The 20,645-nt window shown below is 40.7% G+C and overlaps 1 protein-coding gene across 1 annotated transcript in view; it reads left to right on the top strand.

Annotated features, from left to right (window-relative positions):
* The window catches only part of SLC29A3 (solute carrier family 29 member 3), a 141,016-nt gene that overhangs the window by 68,190 nt on the left and 52,181 nt on the right, over nt 1-20,645 (top strand). The window contains exons 3-4 of the mRNA XM_069240566.1: nt 5,298-5,380; nt 12,706-12,932. Coding sequence (XP_069096667.1) covers nt 5,298-5,380; nt 12,706-12,932 — 310 coding nt within the window. The remainder of the gene's footprint in view (nt 1-5,297; nt 5,381-12,705; nt 12,933-20,645) is intronic.

Here is a 20,645-nt window from a genome sequence, read left to right as displayed (position 1 = left end):
AGACCAAATTAATCGCAAAGGTGGTTGCCAGTAGACTGGTCTGAAGCATCACTATGGGTGTACTCCCTTACCAATCTGGATTTATGGCCAATTGGTCTGCAAGACTGAACATGCACAGTCTACACAAATGGCTGCAAAAGTTTGGCTCGCCTGGTACAGTCATCTGGAGCCATTCTTCGTTTTCATAAGTCTACTTCTGAGAGAGTGATTACTCCAATTATTAAAATTTATAGAGCAAAGGCACAAAGTGCTGCGGTCTATGGGGCAGAAATTTGGGGGTCCTCAAACACTGGCAGGCTTGCAGTGGGGGAAAACAATTTCGTGAGGTCTACTTTGGCCTGCCCTCGCAGTACCCCACTGCTGCCATTGTTCTGGGACCTTGGCCTTTCACGTATCACAGATGTAGTTGCCCTACGACCTCTGCTTTTTTGGGTCCGTGTTTGGTCCACCCCTGAGTTATCTACATACAAGGAGTCTATCCAAGACATCTTGGATAGACCAAATGTACTCACCATTCCCTGGTTTAATCACATCTCTATATGGTTTCACAAATTGGGTCTTAGTGAGCTATGGAGTCATCCAGAAAGTATAAGGAAGGAGCAGAAGAAACATTTGAAAACTGTATACTGGACTTATGTCAGGGAAAACTATCTGCTGTGCCCTACTCACGGCAGATTGACCTCACATTTTTTTGATTTTAAATGGTATCCGTCTTTTGAATCTTTTATGGATATAATTCTTGACCCATTAAGTAAGAGTTTATATATCCAGTTCAGATATGGTTGTCTGCCTCTCAAATCATATGGCAGTAAGTGGAGTGCAACTACAAGATCTGATTTTTGTCCGAGCTGTACCCATAATCCAGAATCCATTGTACATTTTATGTTTTTATGTCCTGCCTATTTGATTGCGCGTCGAAAGTGGTTACGGCCAGTGTGTAGAAATATGGGGGTAAGACATTGTATTGTTGCCCTAAGAATTCTGATGAGGGAAAGTTCCCCCCCCTTACCCTGTGCGGTTAGTAAGTACATTACAGCTGCCTGGCATGTACGTATTAATCGCTTGGGGAAAGTTGCTGATGCGGAGCTTACTTCAAAAATAAGGACAACATGAAAAATGGACAATGGAATGTTTTAGTCATCAAATCTTAACCACACACCTAGACTGGAACAAAACCCCATGATTAATTTAAATGACAGTCAGTAGGAGATTAGGTGTTTGGTTTTTATGTGTTTTAAGGCCGTAAAGGATGTTCTTTTTTTATTCTTCTTATTTCCTTTTTAACTTAATTTTTACTTATCTTTTATCTTTTTACCGGTGGTTGTTTTGCTTTTATGGTTGAAAGTAACCGAATAAAGCTATGCTAAAGAAATGGCTGCACATGATGCAGGAGAGAGATGAGTCAGTGCAATTTTCTCCCTAGAGCTGAAAAGATATTTTACTGAGTTGAGTGGGAGTTCCTTTTTATGATGCTCAGACGCTTTGGGATGGGTACAAACATCTGTGGCTGTATACTGCTATTGTAGATAGAACCTGTGATGATAGTAAAGGTTATAGGGTTTCTTCCTAAGTAGAGATGCAAGACAGATTTGCCCACCTTTCCTATTGCTGTTGTGAGCCAGTAGTGAGTTGGTATGGGGAGCTTCTGCATTAAGAGGTTTCGAAAGGAAGGAAAGTTGGGAGAGTGAATTTCCCTTTATGTGGGTGCTAGCCGACCATTAGTAGAAGATTTTGAACTGGCTCTACTGGTACGCCTGTAGCTGTTGAGATGGTGAAGACTATCCTGGATATATAGAGGACCGGTAACTAAGAGGTATCCAGTTAAGCATTGAGCGATTTAAGTTTGTAGGTGTACAAGTTGAGCTGGAAGGGTACATCTACTATGAAAGTAATTTATGTAAACTGACGGAGAGACTCAGCGAAGATGTAAAATGCTGACGAACACTCTTGCTGTCCTTGATTGGAAGGGCAGCCATCTTTAAGCTGAGGTTCCTGCTGAAATGTACATAATTTATATGTGTTAAAAAAATACCCAATACATGGACTCAGAGCCCCCTCTAAAAGACTTGAAGGGTAATTGAGGTTTTTGCTGTGGGATAGGTGGACGCTCCACACTGGGTTTACCACAATATACAGAGCCATATTCAACTGAGTCACGGGCCCCCCAAATGCTCAGCCACCGGGCTCCTGGGTTTGAAAAATAGAACAAAAAATACTTTTTGTCGGAAGAAGCGCTGCTGAAAGATATAGCGGCACTAATGTAATTCCATTGGTGGAACGATACTGCCATTTAAAACTCGTCAATGTGATGGGGACTACATGATTAAATAATGTGTGCAACTGAGAGAGAAGTATGACTTGTCACAGGCACAAGGGTTTCCATATACCAATCTTCAACACGCCATGTCAATGCAATCTGTAGCTTCTGAAGACCACACTGGAGAAATTACTGTGAAAAAAGGATCCTTTCAGATAAGCTACAGAAAATGATATAATCTGTCTACAAAACTTAAGTGAACAACACACAAAAAGGCTTGACTGAATTTAGGAGTAAATGGGAGCGAGTTGGTTTGAGGATTTACAAGCTGCACTGATACATCCTAAGCATCAGACCATTGGGGTGAACCTTCAACTTAACGTAAGATACTGCAACAACTTACTAGAATAGGAGCAGTCTGTGTGAAATGGGTGTGGTGCTGAAAAATAAATTCCTTGCACATGGGCCAAAAGACAACACATTCCTGTACAGTGTACGGAGCTGTGTTGTTACACATTCTGTACCAATGTCTGCAATACCCTGTTTGCAGGACTGCAGGAGGAGATCCTACTCACATCTCAATCTATGATGTTATGTGTTCTCAGTGAAATAGAAATCACCAGCAGGCAATTAACACTTTGATTTTTGGGTGTAATGGTTGCCAAGCAAGGCATAGCCATAGAATGGGGTAATTTGAACTGCCTTGACAGTCAGTGGGTGGCTTGCTATGATAGACCAGTGCATGGCAAGAAAAGAGTGGTAAGTGAGAATAGAGGCTCTTCCAGGAAGTCTCAGAGTGTGGAGTTGATGAATAACATATTTTGGATTGGAGTTGTGTGGTGAGGGTCACATGAGTGGGCACTCACCGGCAAAGCCCTTTGGTTAGAAGACAGACTCTGAGACTTAGAAGATCGAAAAACGTATTGTTTGTGCTTCTTGATTCCCTCTCCCGCCCTCCCCGTCCCTGGGCTCTTCTTGTGTCAGTTTGGCATGTGATTCCATTTAGGATTAATAAACCAGAATGTCATGTTTCCTCTTTTTGGTGTCTTTATGCATGACAAAATCATGTTGTTAAAACAGAGGGTGAAGCAAATGTTAATTACTGGCTAGTGATATATTTTAAATATTTCTTCCTTTGCACTTATAAGTAAAATCATTAGATTAATTGACGTGGCAGCAACTATGTGATTAGAGTGGTGTGGAATTTTATGGACTGTCTCCTTGTCTAAGGCATGGGACGCTTTCAAAATCTACTTGTTCTACGATAAAAAACAAACCTTTATTTTTTGGTGCCATGAAGACATGTTGCAAATTACTTTAGTGTTCTCATACAATTATCGCTTGCTAATAATCTCTTTGATTATGTCAAGGCTCATATTATATCACATTTGGATTCTAGTAAGGCTCTGATTTTTCCTCCTTTCTTCGAATCTACATAGAGGAGCTGGAACTAAATTGGAAGCAATAGTTCAAGAGGTGAAATTCCCACTGAGTCGGAGCACACCCACAAACCTACATATTTAAACGTATTCAGCAATCACTGCCCTCATTGGAAAAGGTGGAAATGTAATACTCAAAAAAATGACCTTTTTCCAAGTGGATGAAAAATATTTGTAGGACAAAGACCAGCAACTCCCCCAATAGGGAATCCAAGCCATAAAAACATTTGTGAAGCACATTTTCCTTCAACCAGTCTTTCCTTCCGCTCAGTGAATGACCGATTTCTCCATGGACGTTACTCTTGTGCCCTTTGGGACTTGGTGGCTCAAGTCTCCTTGAGGTCATCCAAAAGACTTCTAATTTGTCCTTGCCTAGGCTATACAGGTTGGTGTATAAGTAACTAAGGGCCAGATGTATCAAACATTTTTGCGTTGTAACAAGCTCAATTTGCGACTTCATACCGATTCGGTATTAGGAAGGGGCGTGCCAAGAGCGTCCCTTCCTAATACCGCATTGCAGAGGTATGAATGATTGTTTTGTGACCGTGAATGCCGTCGTAAAACAGTCACGTTACCACCAATTTGAAATTGCTGGTACCCCATTCGCAAAGAGGAAGGGGTCAGGGACCCCTTTGTGAACGCACGCGAAAGCATTTTTTAAGAGCCGGCAGTAGTCCCAAGGACCACTACCTACTCTTTAAAAAATGGAAAGAAAACTTTTCATTTTTAAACGCATCCCGTTTTCCTCTAAGGAAAACAGGCTGCATTTAAAAAATAAAATAATTATTTAAAAAAAATTTGCTTTATTGAAAAGCAGTCAGACATGGTGGTCTGCTGAACCCAGCAGGCCACCATCCCTGTGATTGTAGCCATTCGCAATGGCTCACAAATTGCGACCTACCTCATGAATATAAATGAGTAGGTCCATTTGCGAGCCCTTGCAAATCTCAGTATGAAACTTCTGGAGTTGCATACATTCCTATAGCGATTACTTAATTGCGATTCGCTAAAAATCGCAATTAGGTAATCGCTATTGTGAAGAATGATACATCTGGCCCTAAGTTCACAATTTGTTGTGGCTTGCACACCACCTATTCCATTGGGTGGGCCATTGGCACAAGTGTTGCTGTCTTCCATAATTTCCTCTAATTAGTCAGACAAATTATCTCATTAGGTTCACAAAAATAAAAATGTCACCTAGCGAGTCCACTAAGTTCAATTCCAAAAGGAGCGATCTGGGGACTGGAGTTTGCCTTGACATCAATACAACATTTAGCTGTAAATTAAATATGTGTTTAACCTCATAGGGAGATCTCTAAACCCCTCGTAATCCTACATATAAGTCCCTGTATCACAATTTCCAAATTTAGTTCCTTGCAGGATGGATATTTGTGAAGAGTAACAAACAACTAGACCAGTAGATTACAGTTCTAAAGGTCATTTTCCAATAAAAATGAGTTTTACAGGTCTGGAACATAATGGATTTCCCCAACTGCACAAATCTGTTCTGATACAGGGAGGGTCAGCATCACTCGAAATGAGATTTATATTCAGTGTGCATCATGTTTCGTGTTCTCAGTGATGTATTTTGTTATTTATAGAACTACTTTGAAAGCTACCTTGCCATCGCTTCTACGGTGCCCTCCGTCCTGTTCATGATGGTGAACTTCATGCTTGTCAACAGGTACGTAATATTCTTCTACCACGTGTACCTTCTCCTTTTTTATTAGAACTGGTTTGAGAAATGTCGGTTGTGTCAGGATTTTCGCATATATAGCTGTGTTGATTGCCTACTGGGTTTGAATTATGAAATATTGAAAAATTGGTATGTTACCGAGCTCTGTTGCAGGTAACTTAGTGTAAAACATTCTGCTATCAGTATGTTGAATATTTCAATAGTTTATACACATTCATCGTCAGGCTATGGGAGACTTTAAAGCCACTCTCTCCACAAAGGGCCTTTAATAGCCGGTATTACTGCCTGTAAGGCGTTACTGGAGTCTGATATCAGTCAGAGAACATTCAGTACCATCCACCCAAAAAAGTGGTAATTTTGAACTATATTATTTGAGGTTCACAGAACTATGGCGTAACCCTTTCTGTTCGCCAATTATATAGGCCTTACTTGAATCCCAGGAGTTGGCAAAGAACACTACTCCTAATAGGGACCACGTCCTAAACCACCATTTAAGTCCTAGAATTATACCTCTGGTCATGACAGACATAAATACATACATGCACTTAACATAAAATCTATTAACCGATAGAGGTTTCTATACGAATTGCAGGATTCCTTTTAGATATTAGGAGAGCATTCCATTCAGACATTTTCTGTCACTGATGACATTTTGGGTAAAAAAAGCAGTTTGTTGGTCCTGATAAACATAAGGGTATAAATGAGTGCGCACTGTTAATGAAACAGAGTGTGTACTCATTATCCTTGGCTTGAAAGTCTGCAGCATTTCTGTGACAGCAAGTGAAGCATTCCAGTTCTAGTCTCGTTCATGGCTCCATGGATCTCTCTTGAAAATTGTACACAAGGTGCACTGATGGACTCGCCTGTCACCTTGTTAATGAGGATTGGGGACTGTAGGTCTTCTATCATCAGTTTAGTCCATGAGGTGATTCTAGCATGCAAATATTCTCTATTGGCATCAGTGGTTTATTTCGGGTGTGGACAACTCATTGAGATTCTCATTTGAAAGACCATCTTAAGAGCTTCTAGCCTTGGAGTTAACTCCTATCACTCCACTGTCCTCCTGTGGTCAGTGTAGTGAATGCAAGTGGCACACGCTATAAAGAACATCAGCATTGTACATATAATCTCAGAGATGAATCCTCTTGGAAAGTATTGTAGTGGCTTCAGGCCCTTTGAGATTTCTTGCTTTACATAAATTACGCTCCTTTTTTGGGGTGAAAGATTCTGATCACGTTCTCGTTCGCTCATCTGCAATACATGAAAGAAGGATTAGTGCGCCCCCAATCATAGATTAAAAAAAGGATAGGGGCTGGATGAAAAAGAGCTACCTCTGCCTTCTGCCTGCTGAAATATATTCTTCACAATGGACGTCAATGTGAGGACTGCAATAATAGCCCAACTTGTTCTTCTGATTTGACGTTTCCTCTCTGAGAAAGGGTGATCTGGAATGTGTGTCCTCTATTTTATTATCTGTTTTGGGCAGTCCGGTCCTTCATCAGTTAATCCAGTTGCCAAATCACTGTGATTAATGTGGTTGATGACATGTAGCAAGACTCTAAATGTATACAAGCCGACCACTTGATGACATGTTCTCCATTGTATCCTTGTTTTTCATTTTTTACTGTAAGATTGTGCTGTTTTGATGTGACCTGAACAGCATTTCTCGCTGGTATTGTGAATTAAGAAAATAGAAATGCGTACCACTATAGTTAAAATTATTATAATTAGTGATGCGGTATGGAGGGCCCCGGCATTTAATGTTTCCAAAAAAGTATCCCCTGCCATACATGAAAACGATGTTGCAAGTCACTGAGGATTTTTATAACCGTATAAAGGAAAGAGGCTGCAGGCCGAGTTCCTTTATTAGGTTATGGAACTAAGAAGTAACTTGGAGTATCTTAATCATGTACACTAGGGGATACATTGCCCCATATCATACATGGTCACGTTTTCACTTTTCCCACAAACCTCTTAAAACCATATTGTGTAGCTCTTTCATATGAAAGAGCGAGCATGTTTGCAAACATAAAGAATAAAAATAAAACCTCTAATGCAAAGCTCATCGAATACCTGTTAGATGTTTGTTGCAAACAGATAATAGAAACAGTTCAATACAAGTCAGTTTAAAAACAAAGCTGCAGTAGCTTTGAATGTGTAGAAACATGCACAAAGATTCTTGCTTTTGCCTATCTAAGGAATGCCAAAAATAAACATGTTGTGTCTGCTTGTCATTGTATGCTAGAAAAATAGAGCAGGAAAAGGAAAAGCAGTGTTCAATTTACGTTGCTTAAAACATCTGCTTCATTAGTTCAGTTATGCTCCATTACCTGACTTGCCTTTCACCTTTTCTGCTGGCTCTGGCAGCAGGCATTGTGATGCCAGAACTCAACTGTATTAACTTATAATTGTAGATTTCTGACCTCTTTTCCTTATAATTGGCGACTAGGTAGGTCAGAAATCACCGATTATAAAGACATTAGAAGTAGGTGAATATACAAGGATTACCGAGTCACATGTTTGTAAATATATTCTGATACATTCTACAGCAGTCTCCACTTCGATTCTTTTGTATGTTGTAATTTATTTTGTAAATATGAAGATCACATGAAGGCGTACGTTTGGGCTAGTGAAGAGGAAGTAGAGAATAAGCTGAATTCAAAATGTTAACGAACTTCTCACTTGTATTTCAGTGAGTGTGTATATACTGAATACCAGCTTTGCATGTTATCTATCTTATAGCCTGTACTTACGTCATATATTATAAAGCTGGCACTAGCGACTCGGTAGGTATGGTCAAAGTCCACTTTCTAGTGAAAATGAAAGTGTATGTTTGTGCTTCATTAACCCTTTGGGTTAGGACAACACTGATTTGCATATAGATGGTGCTTTTCTAATGGTACAGATGTTCAACAACCAATAGATAGAACGTCCCAAGATAAATTAATTATTAGTTGTTCAGATTGATTAAAGCATCGAGTACTTTTGTGTTATCTTTATTAATGCCAGGAATGAAACAATAGCTTCCCTTGCGCTTTAAACAGACTTGTCATAGCCATTAAGCCAATCTTTTTTCGTATCTGTGTATCTCTGGTTGACATTTCTGCAAGAGGAGATCTTTGCTAGCAGGCCCTCTATTGTGGCTTATGTGGACTCCAGCCTAAGTTTTTTATTTTATTTCTAGTCTCTCCTTATCCTATTTTCTCATCACAGTGCCCTTTTTACCTGCTCTGAATTCATACGGATAGCAGAGTCTAATCTGTCTATTAATGAGTAACCTATATGTGTGTAGGACAGTGAGGTGCACATGGCTCAGTTGTATCCTCTTAGGCACAGTAATGTGGTAAGGAAATATGAAAGCAAAGTACTTCTGATAGACAAGGCTACGAAAGCCCTCACATCTGCCTAATTTCAGGTTCACTCCGAAATAACTGTTTCTACAAGGCTCTTGCATTATCCTTGCTTTTTGAATACCTCAGCTCCCCATGTGTAGCACTTCTTTGTTTTATTTATTTCTTGCAGCACTGTGGGTTTCACATGTTTTCAGTATCATGGGGGCAGCATTAGAGCTTCTCATTGTACTCACCTTCTCCAAGGTAGTATGGATACCAATAAAGAAAACTGTGAACTTTACCATGCACTCTTGCTGGGTAGTTAGTAAAATATTTGCTAAAATATTGTCTCCAACCACTGATGCAAAAGCTTCACTCCCGGAACAGCCCAACTTCATACCCCAGCATTTGACCGCATTCAGTATCCACACATTGATGAAAGTGCTGTGTAGAACAGATCAAGAAATACTGGCAGTACCAGTATTGCTTGATCCAGAGAAAGCGTTTGATGCCTTCATGTGGGTGTTAAGTACTCAGTACGCTTAGTAGAAGTGGCTTCTCAAGAAGTTTATTATGAAGTTTTAACATCACCAACAGAATCCTACAGCATCCAACCTCTTTCTGACCCAACTCTTAACTGTCAACCTTCCTACCCTTGATAGAACCCTCCATATTCTACAATATCTAGCATTCAATAACTAAAGAAACACATTGCTGCATATCCCAAAGCCCACAATACATCACCACTACTAAATAATAGGCAAAACAAACAAGCACACAAAATCAGTAACCGAATCCCAGCCCAAATATGTATGCAATGCATAATGCAATTCATGATGGTAAAAAGAAACATTGATAAATTCTATTAATCTATAAATTCTATTAATCAATGACATACAATTTCCCTTCTATATTCTTAGATAACAACATTCCATAACTAAGGAAACACATACTGCTGCATTATGCAATACCCACAATAGTGGACACACATGTAGGAAGTTATGAGGTGCAAGGGTTAGGAAATAATTTTTTGAGGTTAATAAATCTACTCTACACACCATCATACCTAGGGTAGGGATGAATAGAGTACAGTTCCAGTGGAGGGGCACACTTCATGCGTGCCTGATGTCGCCCACCCCCTTATCTTTGCTCTGTCTGTCGAAATACTGTCTACGAGATAAGGACTCCTATGGTGTAATATGCATCATATCGGGATCCCCACTAGTGTAATTATGCACAGATGATATTACTGTGTATGTCCAAGAACCTGTGAAACGTGTAGTCTCTCTTATTAGAGACATTACTTGCCTTAGTGGATACTCTGGATTACAGATCAACTGATAAATCTGAGCTGTTCCATTTGACATAATCGGGGTCGCCGATGGAACGGTGAGTATGCACTTAGAGCCATAACGACTTGAAAAATCTCAGAGTGTAAGTTCCTAGGGGCACAGTAGATTGGAGGAGGAAAAATATTGGGGTAGCATTAGGAGATTTTAAATCACGGTTTGAACAATGGATAAGAAATCCCTTATTAATGTTGGATCAAATGCCCTTGATTAAGATGGTGATTCTGCCACAGCTGTTAAATTTGTTTAACATCCCCATATAGATCCTGAAAGAGTTTCTCAAACAACTCCACAAGTTAATAACTAATATGATCTGGTAGGTATATAACCTTGTATAAAATTGGAGGTGCTTAAGCAACCTATGATAAAGTGGGGTTTAGGAGTACCGTACCCATATTTGTATTACTTTATTGCACAAGCGCATCATTTAAAACACTGGCTTCAGGAATCAGTGACTCTAGCTGTTTTAACTTTGAGAGAACATTGGGCATATGGTACCCATTGACAACTGTGATCGTGAAAATGCTGACCATCCACCAAGACGAGGTAGATGTAACAGCAGTCATGGGATGGGCATGGTGTGAAAGTGCAAGAAATAGGGGAATAGATATACAGTTTTCAGTATTCTCCCTTGTTGAGTATTGATAACCACCCATTACTCTCACCATTACTAATGCAGACTTCTTTGAAGATATTGAAAATTTTGGGTATACTTGTACTTGGTGACCTGTTTCAAGGAAACATACTTAAGTATACAAAGTGATGGATGGACTGCTTGAATCAGTATCAGCCACTGGTCATTACTTGGTGTCACATCCCAGTCCATCGTTATGTTGCACACCGTTCCCCCTCAGTTTGGACCCAGCTATGTGCAGTTCAGTCATGACTCCATCCACTCCCGCCCAAATTCGAGGGTTAACTTTAGACAGGCACCCTTCACACTGACCCTCAACTTAACTACAATCTGTAGTGTTCCAGCAAAAACTTAAAAATCACCGGTCCAGTCCAAATACCAGGAAAGTACCCCAAATTGAAGCCCAGTTCTTGTGTCATAAATTGCTTATGTAGAGAGCTTTCAAAATTCACACTTCTTTCACTGATCTTTAAAAATGTATTTTTATATTTAGAGTTGACATTTTGCAATGCTTATAGCAGTAAATTAAGCAGTGTAGTAAAGTCACCAATTGTGTGTAGTATCTTCGGTTTCTGGACCACCTGACATCTTTATTGGTATTACAACCCTCTGCAACTCTGGCATTGTGACGCTGCTATTCAGCGCCATAGTGTTTGCTCTCACTCTACAATCATGTGACAAAGATGTGTGTGTGGCTGTAGGAGCACTACTGTGGTCTGTCTGAGCCGCAATTTAAAAGCACTACAATGGCATATGAAAAGGAAACGTGAATTTTCCTTTTAGGAAACCCTATTATTTTTTAAATGTGAATAAGTCACCCCTAAAGTGCGTCTTGTAAGCCCTTGAGGCTGGGTACTTAACATATATAAGCAAGCATTGACAAAGCCAATATCTTTAATCTGTACAAGTTCTCTTAGCTTTGTCAAAGTTTTTTAGGGCGGGCTGTTGTGCATCAAGGTTTAAAGTAAAGGAAAAAAAAATGCTTTGACGTAACTAGCCTTTTTTATTTTACCTTTAGCCATGTCGCACAGCACCACTGCTCTGTGCACTCGATAAACAGTGTTAAAATGCCATGTTGCACTATAAACCTCTTTTCTTTCTCTAGTGACATAGTTACCAACAATGCCTTAAACAGAACTATGACAAAAACATGTTTCTTACATACTGTAAGTGCTGTCAATAAGCATGTACAAGAAATCTGCATTTTACTTATTGAGAGTATGTTTTCATTTAAAAACAAAAAAACTTTTGAACAAAAAAATAATCAGTGATCTCTACATTTTTAGCAAACTTCAATTCAGTTAGGCCCCTTATCACCTTAACTTCCTCTAGCGACTTGTAACTTACGTTTTCCAAACAACGTGAATGCTGCAGAGTATGCACAAGGAAAGGAAAGACTTTCTTGAACATCAACTAATAGAGTATTCTGCTGCTTTGTTTCGAGTCTCCCATTTCCCATAAGTTTACACTAGCTGTATCTTTTCCTCTCCAGACTGAAAACAGTTGTGCTCTAAGCCCGGATCCACCTTATTGTATTAAACTTTGCACTTATCAATACATACTTGCCAAAGCAGCTGCTGCAGCCTTTGCTATGCATGCATCAAAATTACTTTCAGTTAGTGATGTACGGCATATTCAGAAAAAGCAAAGGAACATTTCACAGAAGTGCACAGGTATAATTGATGGGTAGGACTTTTAAGTCTACTAAAGAATCTCAAAGTGATTGATTAATTCTGGATATTTAATAGCAATAGGTACAACCGAAAAGAGTGACTGACGGTGTTGACACATTTAAAGGAACTTACTATGAGGTGCAATATTCTTGTCTTTACTGCTCTAAAGTCTATTTATTTTGAGCAGTAGTTGACAAGTATTGTTGGGAGACTGGATACATTTTTTCAGAACCAAACCAAAGTTTGAGAAAATGCAAATAAAACGAATGTCTTAATTCTTCTTCTGGTTATTTCTACCTTTTTTTTTTTTTTTTTTTTTTCTTAGGGTGTCCGCTAAAGTTCGCATTCTGTCTTCTTTGGCTGTCATGCTGCTTGTTTTCGTGGTGACCACAGTTTTAGTGAAAGTGAATACATCACTGTGGATGTACGAGTTCTCTACTGTGACTCTGGTATGTGTGGTCATCATCACTGGCGCATCAAGCATCTTCACAAGCAGCATCTTTGGTGTCACAGGACGTTTCCCCATGAAGTACTGCCAAGCTGTTATTTCAGGTGAAATTTACAAGAGGGTAGGGGTGGCTTTAAAAGTAAAATTGTTATGGTACTCCTTGATTCATGTATGTATTCAGGTTTGGAATTTTGTACAAACATTTTCAAAACCATTCATAAGTCTTTGGGCTCTATTAACAAAATACATTTTTGAGTACATTATGTATTACTGCGTTAGTACTACTTCACTTTATGTACTACAAAATACACTTCACAAACCTGAACCTTGAGATCTACACCTGTTCCTCTCCTAACTTTTCTGTAAGAAGATCTCCACCCCAGTGGCAACGATCTCAACACATGCAAGTATAAGGTATAGTAGTGTGTGTGGGTGAGAGAGTGGTGGGCAAATGTAGCATAATTGCTTCAGATTGAAGCCAAGTTCCAAATTGGCTGCCAAATCTTTGCTGAAGTTTTGGCAGCCAATCAGATCTCAGTACTAGATCGGGAGGGTTTGCGGAGCCTTTGCTTCTCTATATATACAAATTTGTATTTTCTTTATCTACTCAAAAACTACTGAACAGATTTACACCAAATAACAAAAATGTCACTTTCTCTGGACCAAGAGCTACCTTTTTGCCAAATTTGGTGCAATTCCATCCAGTGGTTCAGGCACTATTCCTGGTCAAAATCCCTATGGAAAAATGAATGGGGAAAAAGAGTTATGGGACCCCCCTTTTATCTCCTGCACTGCCCATGTACTGTGATGCTGCGGACTACTGCGGCATCCCTTTTTCGGACCGTGGTCAGGCCGGCAGTCCGCTTTTCGGGATGCTGGTACTGCCGCAGCCCATTTTTTTGGCCTCCTTTGGTGTTTTTTGCTGCGGTGCGGCCTGGGAGGCACATTTTGTGCTACGGGTCGCGCTGTGGCCCCTGCCAGCCTCCCTGACTTCCTTTCCCACTTAGCTTCCTTGGGTCCTTTCTCTTTTTTCTTCTTTCTTCTTTTTCTTCTGTCTTCATATCTTCTTTCTTCTTGGTCTCCTATATTGTCGTCTTCTTTGGTGTTTGTCTTCCCAGCATGCCTTGTTCCTTTTCCTTTTATACTTGGTCTTTTTTCTCATTCATTTCTATGTGGCCTTTCCCAATCCAAGATGGTGTTGTTCGTTCTTCCTGTTTCATGGTATATAGGCACTGCAGTTCTCTGCATCCTTGCGTTGCAAACATTTCCGTCTTGGTCGTGTTCCTCGCTCCTGTTTCCAGTTTTCTACTAGCTCCTACTTTTTTCTTGCGGGTTTTGACTTCTATTTTCTTTGTGCCTTTTTTCATTGTTTTTTCATCTTTTCCAAGAGTTCCTGTGATAGAGGTTTTTTCCCATTCCTCGGGTTTTTCCTCGGGGACTCCTTCTGTAGGGTACGGTCTACCTTGGCGTTTTTCCTAGCCAGCAGCACTCTGGCTACTAGGAGTCGCCCTTAACTTGGCCAGTCCAGAACCAGTAAGAAACCAGGTGTCCCTCCTAGCACTAAGAGACGTGCAGACCGTGACATGGGCAGTGCATGGGTCCCCTGTCCAGCACCCTTGCAATGTTCACTGTCTACTATGCTGCTGGTGCACCCTGCTGGCTACAGCATTGCCACTGGCTCGATTACGAGCTGGAGACAATTCTGTAGCCTTTATCCCGCTAGGCTGCCAGGCGTAAACTCAGGTTTCTGCCTGCCGACCTAGCATGAATCTCATAAAAACTCCTGTGGGGAGATAAACGTGTAGGCAGCGACAGCCCTGTCCGGAGTTTGGCCGACGGGCTTTCTTATCCGCCAAACTCCAAATGACACCCAAAGTGACCAGAGGTACATGTACATGAGCACCCAAAGCAGATTATTATAATTGTTTTTTTTTTTTTTTTTTTTTTAAAGCTCCTGCCTAAGGGTATAGAAAACACCCTAGTAGATAAAGGATTACAATGTCAGTAAGATGCTTTCTGTGCCCTTGGATCATTCCAATAGAGACTTTATCAGCTACATATGAGAACTTTAATGTAAAAAGCAAAAGCATCTCATTAAAAAAAATACAAATAACAGAACCATACAGAAAAAGTTATATAGAAGATCTCATATGAAAGCACTTCATCAACCCAACATTACTTATTTACAATTGTGCATGCCTTTAGTAGCTTTTTCTCTCCCCCAGGTATTGCTTAACATAGTGCACCTTGCACTGAGTGATTGATACAGTTCATCTTCCACACTTTCTTTATATCCAGTCCCTGGCTCAGTAGTCCGAGCTAATGCATTATGATAACTATAAAAGCAATAGCTTTTAGTGTAGTTCTTGGTATGTATTTCAGTCTGTTGCTTCAGAAGTGTGTAGCACTGCTGGTTAACAAATGGTTGAAATAGCACAATGAGATAGTACCTTTTTAATAGAAGCCAGGTTCAAATAAAGTCCTAATAGATAAACCAGGCCCAGAACACACCACCTGGAAGCACGCCATAAAGCAAGCAGTATTTGTGGCAGGTATATTTCATGGCTTTAGTAGTTCTTTCCCTGTCTTTAGTCATGCTTATCATAGTGGTCTTTATAGTTTGGTATAATACAGTATGTTTTCCACATCTTTTTACCCACTACTTGCTTCATTAGTCCATACATAACTATATGGTGAGCTTGTCTGCATGAATGGCAAGGATGGTGTCGTAATGACTCTGTAGGTGATGCAACTGGCATAGAAGATGGTGCAAGCTATTACGGGGAAACAGAGTTCCACAAGGTGGGAGTGATGAGGTCTTATTTCTTCAGATACTTGATGAGGTGTGTTGAGACATGTTGAATACCCAAAGAGTGGGAAGTGTGGAGTCTAAATGACCCAAAAGCAGGGAGTTCCCACCATCCCAAACCTTTTTCTGGCAGACATTGTTTCACTTTGTTTAGATGAGATAACTACTTCCAGGCTTTCTTGTTTTTGGCAGTGTGTTTTCTAACTGTGAGGTTGGTATCAAATGTGCATCCTAGTGACTTGGCATTGGGTGAGAATTGGGGTTTCATGCTTTCCAGGTTCACGTTGTTGAGCCAGGCTTGGATTGGATATTGCTTGATGTTCTTGGCTTATATCAAGACTTCTCTTTTGGTGGGGTTAAGCTTTAGGTAGGTTCTAGACATTGAAGTCTGGATGAGTTTGCAAGGCATAGGATGTTTAGAGCAAGGCAGATTTTCATACATAGTTGTGTCTTTCGGTGTATTACTACATTTTTAGCCCGTTGTTGGTGAGTAGAATCTAAACTGGCTCCATGTACATGTTGAAGTGACCAGGGACAGCTGGGATAGGCAGTGATTTAAGATCTTGTGTGTCCTCGAGATGCCCATTTTAATTAACTGGAGTCCGTTGGTTAGATAGGAGAAGAACAAGTGAAGGACATTTTCAGTGAAACCCATTTGAAGGCTTAGATGAGGATGGGGTGGTCGATGGTGCTAAAGGAAGGTGAGAGGCCCAGTAATATTATGAGAAAGGTAGCATACAAATCATATATTACATTCACCTGACCAGTGATGATGTCGTCTTGATGCTACAACGTGATCTGAAGATAGAATTGTAGTCATGGTGAAGGTGGTTGGCACGGATGTGATCTTGAGGACACCAGAATGACAAAAAGAAGACGTGGATATCCGATTTAAAAATATATATATATATTTGACTCAAAATAGCACTACTAAGTACAAAGTGCCAGTGGGAGTCAGTGGTCCCGGTAGACCAAGAGCTAGGCACGATTTGAAGCAGACCATGAAGGGGCACAGTATGTCAAATAGATTGTTCCTGTTAGGGCTTGGAAGAAGGGAAGTTCAAGAAAGTTGCTAACTACCAATCTGAAAAGGGCCTGCGCAATACTCGTCTCCTGTGAAGAAACCCTGAAATTCAGTCTGACACTATAAAACTTCTGGTCACTTACTTTTTTAGGTTAGTCCCCTTGAACCTCTTGAGCAGAAGGTATGAAAAAGTTCCCAACTTTTGGTGTGAAACAGCCACAGAAGTGCACTTCCAAGACTCCAAGGTTGTAGTTAGAGACTTTGAGTGTGTCGGGCCGAGTGAAACAGCAAATTCCAGTCCAGGGCCAGTTGCCCCTGGTTAGCTGGAATTCTTCACAGGAATGTCCTCTTCAACTTTGTTTCTGAGCCACTCTGGGGAGTAGAAAGTGATCCAACCACCGCAGGTCCTTCTCACAGGTTGTATATGCCAAGTGCAGCTGGTTTACTCCATCTGGTAAACTTTTGGAATTTCAGCAGTATTCTTAGGAAGGCCTGGTGAGGGTACAGATACTCTAGTTCCTTTCTGATCAGTGAAGCAAAGGTTTATAAGGTCTGACTACCTACTAAAGCAGTAGCTTCTCTTTGCTTTACTGCGAACAGGCCCTACATGCAACATGTCAGGGCAAATCCAAGAAGGCGAAAGTCTCCGACCACACTAATCCTGGGCTGTGAGTGTGTATGAGTAGTGTACTATTGTAATCCTAGTGTTCTCACACGTCTAACACTAACATTCAGTTTGAAGCAGGCACTTAGTCCTTAACAGACTCAGAGACAGATGTCTGATAGGGCAATGCAGGGTCCTTCAGCAGCCAAACAGGCGATATACAATAATTATTCTAGTTTTGTAGTTCCACACAATATAGGGTTCATAACTTTTACATGCGCTTCTGACTGACTTGTCATGCATGATTTGACACTGTTGTGGCAACAGGAAGGGCACAGCCCTCACCCTGCATATTCTATTGAGTTCAGATGAGTCATCTCTGCACATTCAGGTTAGCCCAGTGTGTGCTGCAGGGAGGAATTTCACACCTCGTTCAAAGCTGAGCACTGTCTTGGTGTAGCTAGAAATTAGCTTTATGTAAGCTGAGACAGGTAAAGGGCAATTTTCTAAAAGTTACTTTTCCTTAATATGTATTAAAAATCTGACTTTACCATTGATTTTTTTTTTTGATTTTTTTTTTAAATATTAAAAATAGTGGATTGTATTTTTGTAGCTGGTCTGTTTCAAGGGTTAGCTTTATTAGTATTTTAATTTGCAGTCTGGTTTCTTAAATAGTACAGCCAGGCCTACCACAGTGAAATTGCTTTTTGGGCCTTGTCACTGTAGAGACAAGTTAACATTAGGTTTCTGCATGGCCCACTTTTAAATACAATGCATCCTACTTTGTGAGCTACATGATGTACATAGAAGCTACGTACCAATATTTCAAAGGGCGTTTTTTACCTGTCAAAAAGTGTTATTTTAACAGGGCGCATTGCAGATTTAAACTGCAGCAGTCTGGCTATGTTGCCTGATGCCATGTTTTCCATGTTACAATAGTGGAGGCACTATAAATTCTGCAGTCTACACTTGACAGTTAACTTTCCATGTCATGGTTGCCGTTTCTCCACCATCATCTATGGCCTTATAGGAGAGTTAAATACGCCAGTGAGAAAATAGCCAATATCTGTATGTTTTAGGGGTCAGTGCACATACACTCACCACTGGGCAGCAGTGCCCAAATGTGCACAGCTTATACATTAGATAAAATTCAGTTAAAAAATGTGTGACCTCACAAAAAGGGTCATTTTTCACAGTAATTGAGGGCACATACATTTTTTAAATTGTGCCCAAGATAATGTGTTTAAGAATAGTGGTTATTTGTAAAAGTCTGAACTTTGGGTTGTCAATAATATTGCAATTCAGAGGGCAGTTTACAATATGTGTTTTTTGCACACTGAATTACAATTGGAAGCCATAATTAAAGAATAATTCAGTTGATGAAAACAAATATACTGTTCTGTGGTCCCAAACCTCTCCCAATAAAAATAGTACCAAACTTGTGTTGATGCACATATCTCCCATAGCAGGACTGCCTCAAAAGCTCAACAAGGAAACATCGTTTTTTTCATTTGAAATTCACACATTCTAACGATGTTGGATGCAGCGGTATTTGGACCCAGACGTTTCCAGCACTTAGTGTCTTGGAAGTTGCAGTACTGCATGCATCCTGCTACATTTTCTGATCTAAAATGCCCTTCAAAAGTATACCTTTGGCTGAAATCATGCTTTTGTTCCTCCAATTCTATGAGAGAACGTTTCAGAATGTGTGGAGAGCCAAACAATTCTTAAAACCCAGTGTTCCCACACTTTTTCTGATTAAAATGAGACGCTACTTGTGCAAATGGGAGTAATGCCTGATGCAGGAAACATTGAAACATGAAGATTTCTCTTTTTAAATGTACGTATTTTAGTGATGTGGATAGCTTTGGTATGGTAGGTGGGACATGGCCCTGTCAGCACCCACAGAATTGAACCAACCTCAAACATTTCTGATAGAAAGTTCTGGAATCTGCAAGGAGCCACAAAGTAACTACTACACAGCATTCCCACACTTATCCTAACATTAAGGGAGCTCCATTTGTGGCAAACAGCCTATTTCCATGGCATGAACTGATCAGAACTTCAACCGTGTAAGTCATTGTGGTGTAAATGAGGTCTTTGTGTGGTTACTGGTTTGGTCCATTCCTTGGATTTGTATAAGCCTTGCTGTCCATGGGGTAGCGTTTCAAATGGGAGAAGTATGATAATTCAGAGCAGTAAGTATTTGGCCTTAGGCTGCAATATAGAAACATTCTTTGACCCATACTTTGACACATGCAGGGAATTTGGTGTATATGTTTGGGGATCCATGCAAGCCACACCGACATGGAGTCCCCTAGATTCTACTAGATCATAGGATTCCCCAGGTGCAGACCCACCTGGTCCAAAGTGTTTAAGCCATCCCCCATTGACAGAGGGAAGTGGGTGCTTTAGGCGGCTTTTGGAAGTTTGCAGAGCATTCTGGCTATATAAACGTGGGGGATGCAGCTCAAATCGAGATTGGACAGCCCTCAACCCTTCCATTTGTTTCCAACTTTCCTAGTTCTAGCTGGCTTTATGCTCCAGACACCCTACCCCGAGGGTGAGCACATTGGGGGAAATGACCAAATCTGCCCATTAGGGGGCAGAAATACTGTTTTCTTACTGGAGGTATTAGGGGCGCCTAGTGCTTGAAGGACCTGTTCCCACGCACCTCATTTTCCCCAAATTTCAATGGTGCTAGTGGGCTTTCTGTCTTTCAGTTGGACACATTTGAGCTAAGCCGCCTGATTCCCCTTTATAGCAGGAAACAAAAACTGTTTTGTCCCTAAGGTTGTGGGGTCAGCCTGTTGCGTGTTGGCCTCTCACCCCATCCCATTTTTTAAACATCCCTTGCGATTATGGACTTTCCCGCCTTTCCTCCCCTCCTTTACATAACATGCCATCATGAGTTGAGTAGACTCCAGGAAGTCCTGGAGTGGAGAGGTGTCCAGAACCAATTATGAGCAAGCCCTACCCCATACATTATTGAAAATCACTGGTGTCTAGCAGTACTTTGTGCCCTGTATGTTTGTATGGGTGCGGCCTGTTACAAGTTGAGGCCGACTCCCCAAATCCTTTTTCTTAATAAAAACAATATCTGGTTGGTAGTGGTGCGTTCTGCCTCCAGGGGTAAGCAAATTCAGATGTGAACTCCTCCAATTTGCCTCCCAGAAGAATAGAACGACTAAGTACCCCTTGGATGGAGGGGTGTGTGCGCTGATGCCAATTCCAGCAGCCCTCCCACCCCTCAGTAACATTTGAAAATATGTTATTTTTGGAGTCTTTCTGCTCCCCACCTCAAATAGAAAGATTGTTGGTGAACCCACAGTCAGCTCATCCTCGTTCTGATGGCAGAAAATCTTTAGGGTGTCGTGAGG

This window comes from Pleurodeles waltl, chromosome 6 (assembly GCF_031143425.1).
Source record: "Pleurodeles waltl isolate 20211129_DDA chromosome 6, aPleWal1.hap1.20221129, whole genome shotgun sequence".
NCBI lineage: Eukaryota > Metazoa > Chordata > Amphibia > Caudata > Salamandridae > Pleurodeles > Pleurodeles waltl.
This window is presented reverse-complemented; position numbering and strand designations above follow the sequence as displayed.